At 41.2% G+C, this 21,229-nt stretch overlaps 1 protein-coding gene across 5 annotated transcripts in view; it reads left to right on the forward strand.

The window, feature by feature from the left end:
• Window positions 1–21,229, forward strand: part of NDST2 (N-deacetylase and N-sulfotransferase 2) — a 241,202-nt gene that overhangs the window by 181,554 nt on the left and 38,419 nt on the right. For all 5 annotated transcript variants that reach the window (XM_077454536.1, XM_077454537.1, XM_077454534.1 and 2 more), the window contains 2 exons: window positions 4,703–4,888; window positions 6,778–6,906. In XM_077454536.1, the coding sequence (XP_077310662.1) occupies window positions 4,703–4,888; window positions 6,778–6,906 (315 nt within the window). The remainder of the gene's footprint in view (window positions 1–4,702; window positions 4,889–6,777; window positions 6,907–21,229) is intronic.

Genomic DNA, 21,229 nt, shown 5'->3' on the forward strand with positions numbered 1-21,229 from the left:
GGAAAGAAAATCGCTTAATTGCCCCCATCAGCACAGTTGGTATTGATGGGGGAATCTCTCCCAGAGAATCATTGTGTTCTCCCAGTGGGGGAAGCCATCCCTGCCAGGAGAACACAGTGAATATTGCTAGCTGCTACACTTTAGCCGCTAGCCAATGTAAAACCCAATAGGCTGGTTGTACCCAATTTAATCAACTTGGGTACATTCAGCCTGCCCATACATGATTTAAATCTTGGCTGGTTCCTCCTGAACCGGCTAAGATTCGAACAGTCTATGGCAGGCTTTAGGCTGAGCTTGGAATCTTTTGTTAGTCTGCACATTGCCAACTCTTATATTTGAGATACTGTGCTGACCTTGAATGGTCTCTTTCATATAGTTGGTCTTTTCTTTGTGTCGTCATGACAATTGTGAGCGTGAAGCATGTGCTAAGCAGGTCTTCTGGTATCTGGTCACAATGTTGAAATAAGGACAGGCAGCTGTAAGGTCGTTTATCATTTGCCTTGAATAGACTCTGCAGCCTTCTGTAGATAGCTGTTTGCTCAGTATTGCATGATTCATATTTGCCATCCGTTAGCAGCTTAGCTTTTAAGTTGGACATCAAGCTGCTGGTTATAAACTGTACTGAGCAGTCCCCAAACCTTTTGCCTGGAGTTCTTTTCTTCTGTAGATAAAGGTGTAAATATTTATTTCCTGTGCGTAGCAAAATATAGTGCACACAAGGGGAATTGCTTTGTTTAAAAAGACTTGTACTTAAACTTGTTAGGTTCACTTTAGGTGAATTGTGTGACCGTATGTGTAAATTATGCTTACGTTAACAGCCACATTGGGAAGACCCGGTGTCCTGAAGTGATACTCAACCGATTTCCTCCTTTCTCTGGTTACTCTTTTGCTTGTCTTGTCAGAATTTCATATTTTATGGGGAATCGTCAGTCAAGACATGCAGAAGCAGCGTAATGAGAGGTCGCCAGGGGTGCTTGGTTCAGTTGATAAATGTACAAATATTTCTATTAAAATTTTAAACTTGTCAATCATAACCCCCAGTTACTATGTTTTCATGCATAGGTGAGTTGCTTAGCCTTGTTTCCACGTCACGTGCAGAAAAAACATAGGAACTGGGGTGCAGAAAAATGGCGTCAGGTGCTCTGAACTGATGAGCCAAAATATAAAAATCTTGGAGGCAATTTGTTCTCAAAGGGCTGGGGAGCGGTACAATGATGGGCGTCTGCAAGCAGCAGTGAAGCAGTGAGGTTCCTTGAACGTTTCTGCAAATGGAGTTTGAGATTTCATAGTAGATGAGGTTAAATAAAGGCAATAGTCCATTCAGTTCAACCTGTATATTTGTGTCAATGTCGATAATCATTTCCCATATCCCTGTATGTTGCGTTCACAAAAATGCAAGTCCAAGAGTCTTTTAAATATATCAATAATCCCCGCTCACACCACCAACTGTGGAAGAGAGTTCCACATCCTTATCGCCCTGACAGTGAAAAAAACCCTACGCAGTTTAAGATTAAGCTGCTTCTCCTCCAATCTCATTGTGTAGCCCCTTATCCTCTTACACTCCCTGAGACTGAAACGTTTTCTTTCTATGCTGGGATCACTATTGAGGTATGTGTGTGTACTGCCATCATATCTCTCCCCTCAAGTGTCTCTCCTCCAGCAAGAATACATTTTAGTGCTTGTAGTCGTTCCTCATAATTGAGGTCCTCCAGCCGGCTTATTAATTTAATTGACCACCTCTGGATTCTCTCCAGCTCATCCTTCTTGAGGATCGGTGACCAGAACTGAACAAAGTAATCCCAGATGTGGCCGAGCCAGAGTGTTTTTTAAAGTGGCGGGATTATCATTTTATCTCTGGAGTAAATTCCCTTTTTTATTCGCGCTAATAACCCACTGGCTTTGCTTGCTGCAGCTTTACATTGCATGCTATTGCTTAGTCTGTCTTCTACCAGAGCCCCAGATATTTTTCCATCCCCCAGAGGTTATCCCCTTAGTAGTTTCATTTATATTTTTAGCCCCCCAAGTGCATTACTTTACATTTCTCAAAATTAAACCTTATTTGCCATGTAGTTGCCCACCCCATTATCTTCAGGTCTTCTTGTATAATTTCTGTATCCTGATGTGAAGTTATTGCCCTGCTTATTTTTGTGTTGTCCGCAAAAACTGAGATTGAGCCATTCATACCAACCTATATATGGTTTATTAATAAACAGAATTGGCCCCAAGCCAGAGCCTCAGGGTACCCCACTTACCACTCCAGACCAGTCTGAGATTTGGTCAGGCTCAATGGGGGGCCTCATTGCTGAAAAATGCAGGCAGATAATTATCCATCATGCCATGCGATCAGGGAAGCGTGTGATTTAACTCAAATTTATTCTGCAGCAGGACAGCAACCCCAAACATACAGCCAATGTCATTGAGAACTATCTTCAGCATAAAGAACAAGGAATCCTGGAAGTGTTCGTTTATCCCCTACAGAGCCTTGATCTCAACATCGAGTCTGTCTGGTATTATATGAAGAAACTGAAGGGTTTCAGGCAGTCTACCTCCACAGAAGATCTGTGGTTAGTTGTTCAAGATGTTTGGAACAACCTACCTGCCAAGTTCCTTCAAAAACTTCTTGCAAATGTACCTAGAAGGAGTTGTGCTGTGTTGAAGGCAAAGGGTGATCACACATCTACTAGGATTACCAGGATAATATATTAACACTTATATTTCTGAAAGCTTTCTTAATATACAGCATTTTTTTTCATATGTATGTACAGTTGTGCTTATAAGTTTACATATCCTGGCAGAATTAATTATTTTTTTTGGCCATTTGTCAGAGAATATGAATAACACACAAACATTTTTCACTTGCGGTTAGTGTTTGGCTGAAGCCATTTATTAATCAACTGTGTTTACTCTTTTTAAATCGTAATGGCAACAGAAACTACCCAAATGACCCTGATCAAAATTTTACATACCCTGGTGATTTTGGCCTGATAACATGCACGCAAGTTGACACAAAGGGGTTTGAATGACTGTTAAAGGTAACCATCCTCACCTGTGATCTGTTTGTTTGTAATTGGTGTGTGTGTGTGTGTGTGTGTGTATAAAAGGTCAATGAGTTTCTGCACTCCTGGCAGACCCTTGCATCTTTTATCCAGTGCTGTGCTGACGTTTTTGACGTCTGAGTCTTGGGGAAAGCAAAAACAATTGTCAAAGGTTCTGCAGAAAAAGGTAATTGAACTGTATAAAACAGGAAAAGGATATAAAAAAAAAAGATACCCAAGGAATTGAGAATTCCAATCAGCAGTGTTCTGTTGACCGGTCAGGTAGACCAACTAAAATTTCAGCCACAACTGCCAGGAAAATTGTTTGGGATGCAAACAAAAAAACCCACAAATCACTTTAGGTGAAATACAAGACTCTGAAAATGTGTGTGGCTGTTTCAAGATGTACAATAAGGAGGCGCTTGAAGAAAGATGGGCTGCATGGTTGAGTTATCAGAAGAAAGCGATGTCATAAAGTATCCAGCTTGCAATACGCCAAATAGCACAGAGACTAGCCTCAAACCTTCTGGCACAAAGTCATTTGTGATGTGATGAGTGATGAGATCAAAATGGAGCTTTTTGGCCACAACCATAATTTCTACATTCGGAGAGGAGTCAACAAGGCCTATGATGAATATTTTGGGGATGTGTAAGCTACAAAGGCACAGGAAATTTGGTCAAATTTGTTGGCAAGATGAATGCAGCATGTTATCAAAAAATACTGGAGGAGCTTTTGCATTCATCAGCCAGGAAGCGGAGCATGGGACATACTTGGACATTCCAACATGACGATGATCCAAAACACAAGACCAAGTCAACCTGTCATTGGTTACAGCAGAATAAAGTGAAGGTTCTGGAGTGGCCATCGCAGTCTCTTGACCTCAATATCATTGAGTCACTCTCAAACTTGCAGTTCATGCAAGACAGCCCAAGAATTTACAAGAACTGGAGGCTTTTTGCCAAGAGGAATGGGCAGCTTTACCATCTGAGATGATAAAGAGCCTCATCCACAAATACCACAAAAGACTTCAAGCTGTCATTGATGTTAAAGGGGGCAATACACGTCGTTAAGAACTGGGGTATGTAAACCTTTTGATCAGGGTCATTTGGCTAGTTTATGTTGACATTCTCATTTAAAAAGATTAAACACAGTTGATCGATAATAAATGGCTTCAGCCAAACACTAACCATGAGTGAAAAAAGTTTGGGTTTATAATTCATACTCTCTGAAAAATACCCAAGAAATCATAAATTCTACTATGGTATGTAAACTTATGAGCGCTACTGTATGTGTGTATGTATGTACAGTTGTGCTCATAATAAAAAAAAAATATATATATATATATATATATATATATATATATATATATATATATATATATATATAAAATGCGTGTGGCTATTTGCATTTTTTGTATGTTTTGTGTCTAACGGGTACCTTTTTGGTGCTCAGACCCTGATTTTTCCTTATCAGCAAACTGATTGTCACAGCAGTTTTGTTGCCAACTATCATTGCATCAAAAAACTAACTCTCATCCTATCAAATATTTGGATTAGTTGTTTTGGATAGCCAGTGATATGTTTGGTATAACTGGGTTTGCACCTCATACAATGTTTTTGCATGAGAGTTTATATAATCCTGATAACATTTTATAATCTTTTTGTAGGAACATGGTATCCCCATAGATTTGGGATATGCAGTCGCACCTCACCATTCTGGTGTGTACCCCATACACAGCCAACTGTATGAAGCTTGGAAATCTGTATGGAATATCCAGGTTACTAGCACAGAAGAGTACCCTCACCTTAGACCGGCTCGCTATCGCAGAGGATTTGTACACAACGACATCATGGTATGATTAACCATTTCCTAACATACCTTGGGTAGCCTCAGTCAATATGGGTATTTATGTGTTATTGGCTTGTCAGCTAGACTCGCAATGAAAGCAGGGAATGTTTGGATGCATGTAATAGATTTTTCTCCCAACTTTATTCACACGTTGTTTGCTGGTAGATTTTGCAACTTTTTCACTAAAGTTAACAAACTGTTAAAGTCCTCAAATGTTTTGGATGTTCTCAAATGGGATGAGATCCTGTCTACTAGTAAACTCCATAGGGAGGTTAGGAGGCTTATTAAAAAAAAAAAAAAATTGGTTTAAACCCATACCCATAACTTCTACATCCAGAGGGCTTTCCCTAAACAAGTTTCCCACTAAGATTAAATCATGTAACTTGTATAAATGAAGATCAACCCCTGTCCTTCCTTTTTTTTTTTTTTTTTTTTTTTTTCTTTCTTCTCCCTGTTCTTAAGTGTTATAAAGCAGAACCTCATCTATCCAATCTGGTGCTAGATGGGAAAACTCTGCTATTAAATTCCCCCACTCTTGTATATAAGGGGAGGCCCAGATAAAAAATTTTATACTTCCGACCGCACTCTTTCTGGGTCTGGTGCTAGGGCTGAAACAGCCTGTTTAATCCCATCCTCCATGATTTCAACATCTGTGTATGGTCTGTGGGCACCTGAGGAAAATTTAGGACCCCAAAATATAAATGTATATTATGATAAAAAAATTTTAAGCGTAGAAATGTATACACTGTTTGTGGAATTCAGAAAAGCTGTTTATTATATCATCACTATCGGAAGGATTATTGCCGTCTGCAGTGTTTTAAATAGAGGTACATGTTGCTTGGCAGTATAGTCTAGTAGTTAGAGTGGAGAGAATTCCTCTCTATTAGGATAAAGCAGGAGAAAACCTTTCTGGGAATGAGTGTTGCCAAAAATCTATCCAACCCAGCTCAAACTTTTGCAGTAAGGTATTAGGGCATGTTTTTAATGGGGGAATGGCAATGGAACTTCTATCTCTATCAAGGACTGGGTTTAATATTTTAAAGTCCCCCTTACAAAGTGTACATGCTTTGGGGTATTCTTCCATTAGGAGATGGCAGCATTTAATGAGGTTTGGTCAAACCGGAGACAGGTTGCATAGTCCTGTGATACCAAAGGGTAACAGATATATGATGGAATATGCAAAAATATATACAGCTTTTATGGTCACTTCTAGTTTAATACATTCCTATTGAACATATCTGTGAACCAGTAAGTTCGTACAATGTCCAATAATCTGTTTTCTGCACTGGATAAACATAGATCACTGTAAGGGCACGTTGAAAACAATGTGCATTGTTCACACCGCAACACACATATATGCATAAAAATGGAAGGCAACATGCATAGAAATGCATACAGATGCGTGTTACTGTACATCCATATTTAGTGACAAAAGAGTAGCTTTCCTGGAGTAAGAAGTATGATACGGGTGTCTAGAATCATTTTGACCAAGGTTTATGGAAGACGGTGTTCTTTATTGCATTGGGCAATGTGTGCTTGTGCATGAAAGGGTAGCTCAGACTAGTGATCTGAACTGCAGATGCATGTAACACACAGCATCTGGTTTAATTTCTTTTACTGTTCATTTAGTCAGATTTGTGCACTCATTTATGTAGGCATGATATCTGCAAAATGCCAGAAATTGTTACAAGGATGATCATGTGACCTTTTTTCTTCTTTTTTTTTTTTTTTTTCATATCCAGTGTAAGGTTAGATAACCTAAAATACATGTTGAAATAATGGTAGGCAGCTGCATCAGAATGCAGAGGGGAGGTATACAAATCATTCTGTATACTGTAGTTCTGCTTTAATATTGCTAATCTTACAATATGCATGGGTTTTCTTTGTGTATAGGTGTTACCAAGGCAGACCTGTGGACTGTTCACACACACAATATTCTACAATGAATATCCAGGAGGATCAAAAGAGCTAGATAAGTCCATTCGTGGTGGTGAACTCTTCCTGACTGTCCTCCTTAACCCAGTAAGTCAGTTTTATCAAATTACACTGAAATGAAATCTGAAGGTTCTAGAAAGCCCTAATGATCCAGGATATTCTTTTTTTGCCATTCTTTTTCCAGTGTGTCTGTTAAACAAGCTTTTCAAATTATGTACCATAAAAAGGTGCCAAAAACTATTTTACTAATTGACAGCCCCTAAGATATTGGGGGACCTTGGCCTTCCTAACCTAGGAAGTTATAACACCCTACGTTATTGCAAGCCCCTTAGATTGGTACTGCAACCATCTTTAAGACTGTGTGCGTTTCGAAAGCCTCATACTTCGAATTTAATATTTTTTATTGAAAAACTTTTTCTGACACACATACATTGGACACAACACATACATTAACAAGTTACAGTAAGGAAAAAGCATACAAACCCAAACCTTCAAATGAGCCTGTAAGAGCAATAGTCATATATGACTATAAGTTAAAAAAAAAAAAAACACCAGATTTTTCTCAGCAACTACAATTCCTATGCTTTAACATCAGCCTTTATATAAGAATATACCTCACTGTAAAATCACTCACAGTATAATTAAAGTATTAACATAATAACTGATCTTGAATAAGTTCCATAGGGGCAACCTGGGGTGCATGTAACTAGGCCAGCCACAGTTTTCAAATTTTGTTAACACATCCTCTTTTTTTTTTTTTTTTTGATACAACTGGTTTTCCCAATGAAAAGCAGTAATTACCTCTTTAAGTCAATCTTTCACTGTGGGAGGAAGTGGCATAAGCCATTTCCTAGCCACTAGTGGATTTGCAAAAAAGAGGAGGCGCTTACCAGCCAGCATTGCAAAGATATTTATCTCCAAGAAGTTCAACCCACCGAAAACACAAGTAATTGGGGTAAGAAAAATTTGAATACCATACACAGTATAATAACCACTATGTCTTGGCAATACCTAAACAATTTGTGGTGTAGCCTTGGTCTCAAAGACATCTGGGGCAAAGAGAAGAGTCTCTATATCTGATCTTTTGGTATCCTGTATGTTTTTAATTTTACATGAAATATATTGTTATATATATTATATATGTCATCCTACCAGAAATTGATCAAGATGTATTTGGAACATTTTGTAAGATAAATTCAGATTTATCTTTAGGTATAGGGCCTGTGTCTTGTTCCCATTTAGTCTTAAAGGTAAGGGGGCCAAAATGACCTTAGAATCAAGCAGCTTCAGATACAATAGGACACATTACCTCTTTTACAGGAGACATTAAGTACTCTAAACAACCCTGTTAGTGTATGTAATCTAATGCTGGGTATACACGGGCTGAAAACTGTTGGGGTGGCAGGACCTGGATGACTTTTGGCCCATGTGTACAGCTATTTCTACCGACCAATTTCTGATGAGTGGGCATACTGGAAAACTAGCATATGACTGGCACCAACTGGCTGCCAGCATTGATCAGTGTGTTCTAGCGGGGTTAGTTCCCATAAAAAGGGCCATTTGACAGTGTTGAAGGCCTTTGCATCGAATGATTAGCTCTATATTTTGGTTCAACTGCTAGATGTTCAATGTTAAAAAAAAAAAAAAAAAAGTAGAACAGCTTGAAATAAATACAAACTGGTCCCCATGAATCAAATTATTCATATATAGTGAACATTTTGCTGACAGCTTGGTGTCCACACTGAGTGGCAAAATAGGCCTGTAAAAAGTGGGCATATTTGCATTTTACCTGGTTTAAAAAACTAAAGTAAAATTTGCCTGGTGCATAGGAGCTGGAAGCTGACCTATAATGTAGGCAGTGCTGAAAGTTTCCAACAACATTGGAAGTTGGGCACTATTGTATTTTTTTTATATACAATTCCACTGGTGATCCAGCGCCTTGGGTTTTAGTAGCAGGAAAAGATTTCAGAAGTTCAGGGAGTTCAGTTAGAGACAGGAGTCCTCTCTCTCTCTCTCTCTCTCTCTCTCTCCCTCTCTCCCTCTCTCCCTCTCTCCCTCTCTCCCTCTCTCCCTCTCTCCCTCTCTCCCTCTCTCCCTCTCTCCCTCTCTCCCTCTCTCCCTCTCTCCCTCTCTCCCTCTCTCCCTCTCTCCCTCTCTCCCTCTCTCTTCCAAGCAGATTGGAAAGAGCATAATTAACCAAAGAGGTATACAAGTTACAATAGAATGGTTAAAACTCAATATAATTATGGAAGTAAATCACCAGTTGAGGATTTAAGGCTCTTAACATAAGAGGCTTCCTTCTGGTTGGTAAATGTATCTCTTGTTCCCCTTCTGTAAAGTGCTTACAATTAACAAAAAAAAACTAAATTTTTCTGCCTTCGTCAAGGATCTATTCCTTAATGTGTTTTGACGTAATTTAGCTTTTAGTTTTGCTAGAAACTGCACCTAGGTCAGATTCCCATTGTCTAGACTTAGCTTTACCATGAGATATCCCTTTTTAATAAGAAGGCGCCTCATAAGGTTTAAATGGTTGTAAACCTCAGACATGAAATATGAACAAAGCATATCCCTCTGTAGTGTGTACTTGTCTCAATTAAAAGCACTAAGGGATTGATTTACCAAAACTGGAGAGTGCAAAATCTGGTGCAGCTGCAGCAGATTTTGCACTATGCAGTTATGGTAAATCTACCCCCAATTATAATTTCTGTCTGCTACTATGTTCCTTTGCATTAGTTCACTTCTTTTTTCTGTTAGCTTGAGAGAAAAAAAAGGTGACACAGCAGGGATCTCCAGCTGATTATGCTGTGTGACTTCCTTCAGTCAACTTTCTGAGCTCTCCTCACTGAGCTCTGCAACTTCAGCACTCTGCCCCCTGCTTTTCTGACAGCTCAGACAAGCCCTATCAATTTTGGGCTTTGAACAGACGTAGAGAAGACTGCAGATAAATAGGTAAAACTTAACTTAGGAGGATTTGTTTCATCTTTGTGTATCACTTGAGGCCAGTCAATTCACTGAGCATATGTAAGGGTTTACAATCATTTTAAGGGAATCCCAACTGCAATCAAGGCAGAATCCCTATTTATTAAAGTAAAACATAAACAGGCTTTGGGAAAAATGTAAGCCAGGAGGAGTTACATTTCCAGCCTAACCATTTGGGTTGATTACACATATCCGTCATTCGCAAAGGAAAATGGTCTGAAAGTTCACCTAGTAGAAAATTACATTCCGACACTGTGGAGGCAAATTAAGTATTGTTAAAGCCGTCTCAATTCTGGATAGGATCATAAAGGTTTTAGAAAAACATGAGAACAGAATCAACAGGACGACAAGCCCACTAAAGATCTATTTAAACCCAGTTCCACAATCATTTTAGTGAATGTTGAAGAGCTGGATGAAGTTGAAATGGTTGGGGCTTGGAGTCCATTAACCAGTGGGTACATCAGTGTTAGAATCCCCTATTATTAATGTAAGTAAAAAATGTAAGTAAAAAAAAAAAAAGTATCTACCATAATCTAACACCACCTTTTTGCAAAGCGCAGGTTCCTATATATTAAAAAGCCTCATACTTAACCTGTCATCTATACCCTTTGGCCTTCGAAGAAACCAGAGACCTCCATACAGGAAATTTCTCTGCTTACTTTAGTAGAAATTTCACGCTCTAGCCAATTAAAAAAAATAATTGACCACACTGCTTCCCCCTCCCCTTCCCCTATTCACCTTTTAATATCTAATCTCTACTTTCCTCCAAGCCTATCATCCCAGTTCCTATTCTCAGGGCAATCAGACTCCTTGCCACGGGTGATTGACTTTATCAATGCAACAGGTGACTTTCCTAAATCCCGTTGAGAACCAAATGGCTCCCATCCCATACTGACCCTAGCGACATGTGAGAAATTACATTCTGACTCATAAATTCTGCTTTGAAAGATTTATACATCCAAACCCAACCTAGCTCGCATTCAGTTTTCATAATATACAAGAGTACTGCTTGGACCTTGAAGAAGGGGACATACCCCGAAAGCTTGTCCTGAAAAATTGTATGTTAGTGCAAATAAAAAAAGTATCATGGACAGTACTCAATTTTCTCTGTCACAATTGCACTAATACGGCTACAATCATATTAAGTATGATAATATACAAGCTATTCAATACTTCAACATTTAAAGATACCTTATTTCATTTTTGCAAGAAAAGTCAAAGCGATCTCAATTGCCAGTTCACTCAGGAATAGCAGAAACAAGCATGCCCCTAACGCACAAATGCTTCAAAGAAAATGCTGGAATTGAATTGGCAAATAAGCTTTAACCAGATGGTACTTGGTACTTGGCACCTGGTGAGCTACAAAATATATACCTGGGAGCATCAAATACGTTTTATTAACAAAAGTATTGGAACGCCTGCCTTCAACATGCACATGAACTTTAATGGCATCCCAGTCTAAGTCTGTAGGTTACAATATTGAGTTGGTCCACCCTTTGCAGCTATAACAGCTTCACCTCTTCTGGGAAGGCTTTCCACAAGGTTTAGGCATGCCTCTATTGGAATGTTTGACCATTCTTCCAGAAGCACATTTGCGAGGTCAGGCACTTGTGGATGAGGTCGTCTGACTCGCAGTCTTCACTCTAACTCATCCCAAAGGTGTTCTATTGGGTTGAGGTCAGGCCAGTCAAGTTCCTCCACCACAAAATTGCTCATACATGTCTTTATGGACCTTATTTGTGCACTGGTCCAAATCATTCGGTGAAGGGGGGTATTATGGTGTTGGGTTGTTGTTCAGGGGTTGGGCTTGGCCTCCTAGTTCCAGTGAAGGTATTGGCATACCCAAGACATCTTGGGCAATTTCATGCTCCCAACTTTGTGCGAACAGTTTGGGGATGGCCCCTCTATGTTCCAACGTGACTGTGCAACAGTGCACAAAGCAAGGTCCATAAAGACATGAATGGGCAAGTTTGGAGTGGAGGAACTTGACTGGCCTACACAGAGTCCTGACCTCAACCCGATAGAACACCTTTGGGATGAATTAGAGTGGAGACTGTGAGCCAGGCCTTCTTATCCACATCAGTGCCTGACATCACAAATGCGCTTCTGGAAGAATGGTCAAACATTCCCATAGACACACTCCAAAACCTTGTGGACAGCCTTCCCAGAAGAGTTGGAACTGTTATAGCTGCAAAGGGTGGGCCTACTCAATATCAAACCCTACAGAATAAGTTTGGGATACCATTAAAGTTCAGTGTTTGTGTAGAGGCAGGTGTTCCAATACTGTATTTGCTGAAGATATAACACAGAGCTAGGCTCTATCTTCCACATATGGTGGACCTGCCAACTTATCAAATTTCAAGATTCCCTTTTACCTCTTACCCCATGGAACCTTGTCGCTACCTCCTCCCTCACTTCAAGGAATCTCCTCTTACAAAATTTAAATGTGTATCCATTTAATAAAGCCACCAAAACAATAATTCCCTTGCACTGAAAATCCACTTATTCTAGCAGATCAGAGAGGAAACATGAGGTGAATGCTGTATCAAAAAGGGAAGAAGAAAAAGCAATTGCTGTTGACAAAACAGATCAATACAGAAACCTTGGTCAACCTGGCAATACTATAGGCATTACATCCCTTGAGATATTCCACCACCATTTTCTCTCCCTATGTAACGTTTCCTCCATAAGAGTGCTTTCACACTGAGGCGCTTTACAGACGCTACAGCGCTAAAAATGGCGCCTGTGAAGAGCCTCGCCTCTCTCACCCAAGTGCTTTCACACTGCAGGACGGTTAAAAAAAAGTCATGTAAGCATTTTTGCAGCACTGTAAGAGCAGGGTACACACCACTCCTAAAGCTCCCCTGCCCATTGAAATCGATGGGCAGCGCTGGCAAAGCACCGCTGCAGTGGTGCTTTGCGGCCGGCCACTAGCGGGGATTAAAAGCGCCCTGTTAGCGGGCGAACAGCAAATTGGACTTTTGCTGGCAGAATTCCAGCCAGCAAAAGATTGAGAGCAGGTTCTCTATTTTTCGGTCGGAAAAAGTTCCTATCCGAAAATGCGTTCGTCTGTATGCAATTCAGACGTGCAAAAAATCACAATTCGACGCATGCTTGGAAGCATTGAACTTAATTTTTTTGGCTCATTGTAGTGTTGTACGTCACCGCGTTCTTGACGGTTGAAAGTTCAGAGAACCGAACTGTGTGACCATGTGTATGCATGGCAAGCTTGAGGAATTCCATCTGAAAAACCATCCAAATTTTTTCTGACGTAATTTCTGATCGTGTGTATGGGGCATTAGAGTACAACTGTACCTCTCCTTGACTCTAGAATGGATTCTTCTCCCTCTTTTCCTGATCCCCTTCCTGTTTTCCCTCCTTTTTTTTTTTTTTTCTCTTTTCCCTTGTCTGTCACCTTACACAGGCACACATTTCTACAACTTTGCACCCCTCTGTTTTTAGGCTTTCCCATATGACATCCGGACACACACACACACACACACACACACACACACACACACACACACACACACACACACACACACACACACACACACACACACACACACACACACACACACACACACACACACACACACACACACACTATATACTCGAGTATAAGCCGAGATTTTCAGCCCTTTTTTTTTAGGCTGAAAGTGCCCCCCTCGGCTTATACTCGAGTCACCGCCGTCTGCCTACCTGATCAGGCATGTCATGTAGACAGACGGTGGCCAGCGTGTCATAAAAACATACAGCGGCCATTCCAGTATTTAAAAGCCGTGCCTCCTCCTCGTCTGATAGGCAGAACACTCAATTTCCCAGCAGTCAGTTTTCAGCCCATCACGGTCATCCCCTCATCCTCATACCTCGGACGAGGATGAGCGGATGTCCGTGATAGGCTGAAAACTGACTGCTGGGAAATTGAGTGTTCTGCCTATCGCAGACGAAGAGGAGGCATGGCTTTTGAATACTGGAATGGCCGCCGTATGTTTTTATGACATGCTGATCGGTGGCTGCAGATGGGCACACGGAGGCATGCACAGGACACAAAGGATGAAGATTAGCACAGGTAGGCTGCAATGGACACAGGGAGGTATACACAGGACACAGTGAGGTAGGCAGATCTGCACAGGACACAGTGAGGTAGGCAGATCTGCACAGGACACAGGGGGGCATGCAATAGACACAGTGAGACATGCAGCTTCAGATGGGCATTGATGACCCTCTTTGCCACTTACAGTAGCTGCTGCATTTCCCACCCCCAGCTTATACTCGAGTCAATACGTTTTCCCAGTTTTTTGTGGTAAATTAGGTGCCTCGGCTTATATTCGGATCGACCTATACTCGAGTGTATATGTATATGTGTGTGTGTGTGTGTGTGTATATATATATATATATGTGTGTGTGTGTATATATATATATATATATATATATATGTATATGTGTGTGTGTATATATATGTGTGTGTATATATATATGTGTGTGTGTATATATATATATATATATATATATGTGTATATGTGTGTGTGTGTGTGTGTGTGTATATATATATATATATATATATATATATATATATATATATATATATATATATATATATATATATATATATGTATATGTATATGTGTGACCGGATGTCATATGACGTTGCCAGGATATCGAGCCGCTGTGTGCATCACATGGAGCGTTGTGGTGTGTCAATCTAACACACTGTGACATCGATCTAGGTAGAGAGTCTCTGACGGAGATTCTTTACCACGTGATCAGCCATGTCCAGTCACGGCTGATCAGTGTAAATAGGAAGAGCCGTTGGTCGGCTTTTCCCCACTCGCGTTTGTCAGATGCAAGTAGAGGAGAGCTGATCAGCTGCTCCGCTGACAGGGGGATCTGTGCTGATTATCAGCGCAGCCCCCCACCCCCCGAGGATGCCCACACTGGACCACCAGGTCCAGGATGCCCACCACTAGTCATCACCAGGTATGCCACCCATGGCCACCAGGGATAACAATCAGTGCCCACAATGGATGCCTGCCAATCGGTGATGCCCATCAGTACCATCCACTAGTGCCCATCTGTGCCGCCTATCAGTGCTGACTTTCAATTTGTGTACCCACCAGTGCCACATATTAGTGCCACCTCATTGGTGCCCATCAGTCCTGGCCTTATTAGTACTAGTCAGTGCAGCCCCATCAGCGAAGGCGAAAACTTATTTATATCCCTCTTCCCCCATATAAAAAATGTGTAAGACGTATAGATGCACCGTCTCCAATTACTCCAACTTGAGCGCTTCTTGAATCCTTGTTGTCAAATGTAACACATGCTGATTTGTTAACTGCACACTATATTTTGTATGTTCTGTGTGTCTTGTTGTTAAAATAAAAAGACACCATAGGCTAGCATTTCTGAATTGTCAGTCGTCCTATTGCAATGTGTTTGTGTATATCAATAAACTATAAGCTGATGCAGTGCTGTGGGACCTAGGTGCACCTGCAGTCTATGTTAAATTTACCTGAATAATTAGATGCGTTACATTTCTGCCTCACAAGGTTAAATAAATAACTCTGGGAAGCAACTTAAAATGTCAATGGTTTTGGAATGGGATGTCACACATGCTCATATAGGGGTCAAGTATCCTCAGAGTTTTTTGGCCATCTAAAGATTTTATAATGTGTGGAGTTCTTCTTTAAATCGAAGTTCCTTAGATAGTGTCGTTTCTGGCTGAGCCAATATCCCTCAGATAAAGTAATCTACTTTAAGTGGAAATAGAAATGAACATGATTTTTCACAGTTTTATTTAATTGGCAGCTATATTGTATGTTTTCTATAGTATATTTTATACACTCTTTTGTTAAGTACTAAATGTGTTTTTGAAGGATTGAAATCATTGGAATTGTCATAATTCAGACTGCAGTGCCTCTTCCATCCTAAAGCCATTATATATAGACTTATCTTTAAAGCTTTGGTAAAAGAATCACTAGAAATTAATTAGAAGATATATATAGGAGTGGCAACCTGATGAAAGGTGTATGAGAAGTGATCCAACATTGTAATTAAACCCAGTGATAAAAGGGAAAGCACTGTGGTGCTGTGAGAAGCACATTATGTTAAAGAAGTGAATTGACTATTGAAGAAATCATTTGTTAGAAAATTCCATTTAACTCTGTTTTTGATCTGATTGTGTTAGAATAAAAAAAGTGGAAAAAAGAAGCTTGTTAATAGGGAAAAAAAATAATGGGGATAACTTAAAGCATTTACATAATACTGAAAGTACATATTTTTTGCTTCCTCTGGGCACTGAATCTAAGACTGCTGACCCCGCTGAAAGAATAGTCTGCTTTGTGACTCATACGTTTTGGGCCTTCCCACTTATGTAAGTGATATGCATATATGCGTAATGTGTTGAGAGGAATAGATACAGTGGATATAAAAAGTCTACACACACCTGTAAAAATTTCAGATTTCTGTAATGTAAAAAAATGAGACAAAGATTAATAATTTCAGAACTTTTTCCACCTATAATGTGACCTATAAACTGTACAACTCAATTGAAAAACAAACAAATCTTTTAGGGGAGGAAAGTAAAAATACAAAAACTAAAATAATGTGGTTGCATAAGTGTGCACACACCCTCTTATAAATGGAGATGTAGCTGTGTTCAGATTTAAGCAATCACGTTCAAACTCATGTTAATTATTCTGTATACACCTGCCATCATCTAAAGTGCCTCTGGTTAACCCCCCCCCAAAAAAAGTTCTGCTGTTCTAGTAGGTCTTTCCTGACATTTTCTTTGTCGCAACCTACAGCAAAAGCCATGCTCCGCAGAGAGCTTCCAAAGCATCAGAGGGATCTCCTTGTTTATCAGTCAGGAGAAGGGTACAAAAGAATTTCAAAGGCATTAGATATACCATGGGACACAGTGAAGACAGTCATCAAGTGGGGAAAATATGGCACAACAGTGACATTACCAAGAACTTCCAAAGTTGATAAGAAATCTGGTCAGGGAGGCTGCCAAGAGGCCTACAGTAACATTAAAGGGAGCTTCCAGAATATCTGGCATGTGCTGTCATGTGTTCTACACAGCCAGTAATCACCAGTATTCTTCATATGTCTGGGCTATGGGGTAGAGTGTCAAGGCGGGAGGCTTTTCACACAAAAAAAAACTTGAAGTCTGGCTAAATTTTGAAAAAGACACATCTGAAGTCTCCCAAAAGCATGTTGGAAAATGTGTTATGGTCTGATGAAACCAAGGGTGAACATTTTGGCCATAATTCAAAAAGATATGTTTGGCGCAAAAATACTGCACATCACCAAAAGAACACCATACCCGCAGTGAAGCATGGTGGTGGCAGCAACATGCTTTGGGGCTGTTTTTCTTCAGCTGGTACAGTGGCCTTAGTCAAGGTAGTGGGAATTATGAACAGTTCCGCATACCAGTCAATATTGACACACAACCTTCAGGCTTCTGCTAGAAAGCTGAACATAAAGTGGAACTTCATATTTCAGCATGACAACATCCCAAAGCATACTTCTAAATCAGGAAACGAATGACTTCACCAGGAGAAGATTAACGTTTTGGAATGGCCCAGCCAAAGCCCAGACCGGAATCCAGACCTGAAGATCTGTGGGGTGATCTAAAGAGGGCTGTGCACAGGAAATGCCCTTGCAACCTAACCGATTTGGAGTGTGTTTGCAAAAAGAGTGGACAAATATTGCCAAGTGAAGATAGTTACATGAAGGTGAAGGTTAAAGACACCAGTCCATCCAGGTCAACCTGAGTGAGTGTCTACAATTTTACATTGCACACTCGCATCGGTCCCTACCCTCAAGGAGCCCACGATCCAAGGTCCCCATTTATATACTAGGGCTAATTTTGGACATAAGCCATTTAAACTACCTGCATGTCTTTGGGGTGTGGGAGGAAACCGGAGTATCTGGAGGAAACCCACACAGGCACAGGGAGAACATGCAAACTCCAGGCAGGTAGTGTCATGGTTGGGATTTGAACCAGCGACCCTTATTAATGCTAGGTGATAGTGCTAACCACTACACCACTGTGCTGCCCAAAAAGACTGCTGTAATAAAATCAAAGGTGCTTCAACTAAGTATTAGTTTTAGGGTGTGCACACATACACCTAAAAGATTTCAGTTGTTCAACTGATTTGTACAGTTTATAGGTCACTTTAAAGGCAGAAAAAGCTCTGAAGTTATTTATCTTTTGTCTCTTTTTACTTCACAGAAACCTGACATTTTAACAGGGGTGTGTAGCCTTTTTGTATCCACCGTGGGTTGTCCACAGTGAGGCCCTTTTGGGTAGGTCTAAACACTGGGACTCCTCTGTACCACATGAGGATTGTTTGAAGGCCTGTATTAGTTGTCAGTAGAATTTCTCCATCAAGGGTGAAGAAATTGGTTTATTGTTACTATGCTGTGATAATAATTGTGTTGTCTTACAGACTAAGGACTGGGCTGCATGTATTTATGCATCACATGCCTGCCCCTCATTATGTGGGTGGGGAGAAAATATACATGTCATGTACGTACTCCACAATGATTTAGGCCTATAGCAACCCTTCTAACATACTTTTAATGTGCATAGTGAGTTGGAAAGGAGAAATGTATTGGAATTAACTAGGGTTGCACCGATACCAAGCATGTGTACTTGTGCAAATGCTCCAATGCTTGACACGATACCTGGATAATCGGGGATGATCAGTGCGGAGGTGGGGGGAGTTGCAATCTCCCTGTATAGATTTTAATAACGCAACTGACAGCTGCGTCCTCCTCTGTTTCCCCTCTGCGACCTCCCCTTCTGTTACCCCTCCGCGTCGTCGTCCTCCCCCCTCTGTTACCCCTCCGCGTCGTCGTCCTCCCCCTCTGTTACCCCTCCGCGTCGTCGTCCTCCCCCTCTGTTACCCCTCCGCGTCGTCGTCCTCCTCCCCCTCTGTTACCCCTCCGCGTCGTCGTCCTCCTCCCCCTCTGTTACCCCTCCGCGTCGTCGTCCTCCTCCCCCTCTGTTACCCCTCCGCGTCGTCGTCCTCCTCCCCCTCTGTTACCCCTCCGCGCCGTCGTCCTCCTGCCCCTCTGTTACCCCTCCGCGCCGTCGTCCTCCTGCCCCTCTGTTACCCCTCCGCGCCGTCGTCCTCCTCCCCCTCTGTTACCCCTCCGCGCCGTCGTCCTCCTCCCCCTCTGTTACCCCTCCGCGCCGTCGTCCTCCTCCCCCTCTGTTACCCCTCCGCGCCGTCGTCCTCCTCCCCCTCTGTTACCCCTCCGCGCCGTCGTCCTCCTCCCCCTCTGTTACCCCTCCTGTCCCTCAATCCACTGACTCGAATATGTTAAATACATTATTATTAATATCACTGCATTTAATATTGTATCTTCTTACCATAGTCCAAAAATATATCCAGTGTTTCAGTGCATTTAAATCATGTGTAAATGATTATCAAATTAATGTCCAAATAAAAGATTAAAACTTCCTCAATCTTCACAGATGCTCAATGTGCCTAATATGAATTCCCCACAGTGCTTCCCCTATAGAAATGCGCTCACCTTTAAAGGATGTGACCACGCAATTAAGTTTGGTCAAAATTAACTTTTTAGTCACTCTGGACTAACGGGTTGGTTTCCTCCTTAGTGCTCTGTCAATCTTCTTTCGTAATGGCTCAATATATGTGGAAAGAGCTCCATATAGTACTTATACCATTTTAAAACCTTATATAATTTATTAAAACTTTTATACTAACCTTTATTGGATACTCCAGTGAACAAACTGTATACTGCATATATCAAATGAATCCACAATACTGCAGAAAATTCATGCCTTTCCTTGGATGATACAAAACATCTTGTCAAACAAATCTGCTCTTCCCCTACGTGTTACATCACAGGGTCACGCGACTTAGGGGGATTGCTATAGTAAGGCAAGCCGATATCTCCTTTTTAAATACTGCTTCCACTCCACCCCATTGATTTTAGTTCATACAGGCGTGTTGTGTTGATACTGGCACCTGACGCTCACCTGAAATACTATGTGTATGTTCACATAAATTAAATCATCGCTTCAATATTGTTGCCTTGTTGTGGATTTAGGCATTAAGCATTTAGGTGTGTAGAACAAAAATTTGTAAAATGTTAAACTATAAAACTGAAAATCATATGAATTGCATAAATATGAATAACGTAATTAAATATGCTCAAACAGCCCAAAACCTGTTCCCTTTTATATATCCATACATATTTAAGCAAAGACATTAAATGAGATGTGTGCACCCCTTATCCATTCCCTCAATCTATTTATCTCAATTATTACTCAAAAAACAGTAAAAAGAAAATAGTCAAATTCTTTATTTAACCACTTAAGGACCGCCGCATGTCAATGTACGTCGGCACAATGGCACTGACAGGCACAAGTACGTACATTATTATTATTATACAGGATTTATATAGCATGTACGTGCTTGCCTTCCAGCGGGTGGGGGGTCCGATTGGACCCCCTCCCGCTGGCTGCGGCGGTCCGTTTCGCTTCAGGAGCGATCTGGGATGAGGGGATGGCCGTTGGTTTCTGGCCATCCCCTCTCGATCGCTCCTGGCGAATGAGAATCTTTCCCCGCCTGTGTAGTGTAAACCACAGGCAGGGAGCAAGTGATGTCACTCTCCTCGGGGCGGTCTTTTTGACCGGACTGCGAAGAGAGCAGAGATGGTGCACCAACACTACACTGACATGTAGGTACACATAGGCACACAAATCGCCCCCCGATTTCCCCCCCTCCCAGTCAGTGTTACTGATCACAGTGTTACTGATCACTGCATTTAGTGTCAGGGCAGTTAGTGTTAGAACCAGGGTAGTCCCCTACCCCCCCCCATAAAGGTTTAACCCCCTGATTGCCCCTAGAGTTAACCCTTTCACCCCATTTTGCCAGTGTCACTAAGCGATCGTTTTTCTGATCGCTGCATTAGTGTCACTTTTGCCGCTAGGTAGCTAGTTATTTTTTTAGGTTCACCGCCAGGTTTTTATAGCGTTGGGTACCCCCATATACTACCCAATAAAGGTTTTAACCCCCTGATTGCCCCTAGAGTTAACCCTTTCACCATTGATCACCGTCTAAGTGTCACTGGTGATGCTGGATAGCCAGTTAGTTATTTAGGTTCCCCGTCAGGTTTTTATATAGTGTCCGTGACCCCCATATACTACCTAATAAAGGTTTTAACCCCCTGATTGCCCCCAGGTAACCCTTTCACCCCCTTTTGCCAGTGTCACTAAGCAATCGTTTTTCTGATCGCTGCATTAGTGTCACTGGTGCCGCTAGGTAGCTAGTTATTTTTTATGTTCACCACCAGGTTTTTATAGCGTTGGGTACCCCCATATACTACCTAATAAAGATTTGAACCCCCTGATTGCCCCCAGAGTTAACCCTTTCACCAGCCATCTCCG

This window comes from Lithobates pipiens, unplaced genomic scaffold, assembly GCF_037356315.1.
Source record: "Lithobates pipiens isolate NorthernLeopardFrog02 unplaced genomic scaffold, aLitPip1_a1.2 Scaffold_25, whole genome shotgun sequence".
NCBI classification, from domain to species: domain Eukaryota; kingdom Metazoa; phylum Chordata; class Amphibia; order Anura; family Ranidae; genus Lithobates; species Lithobates pipiens.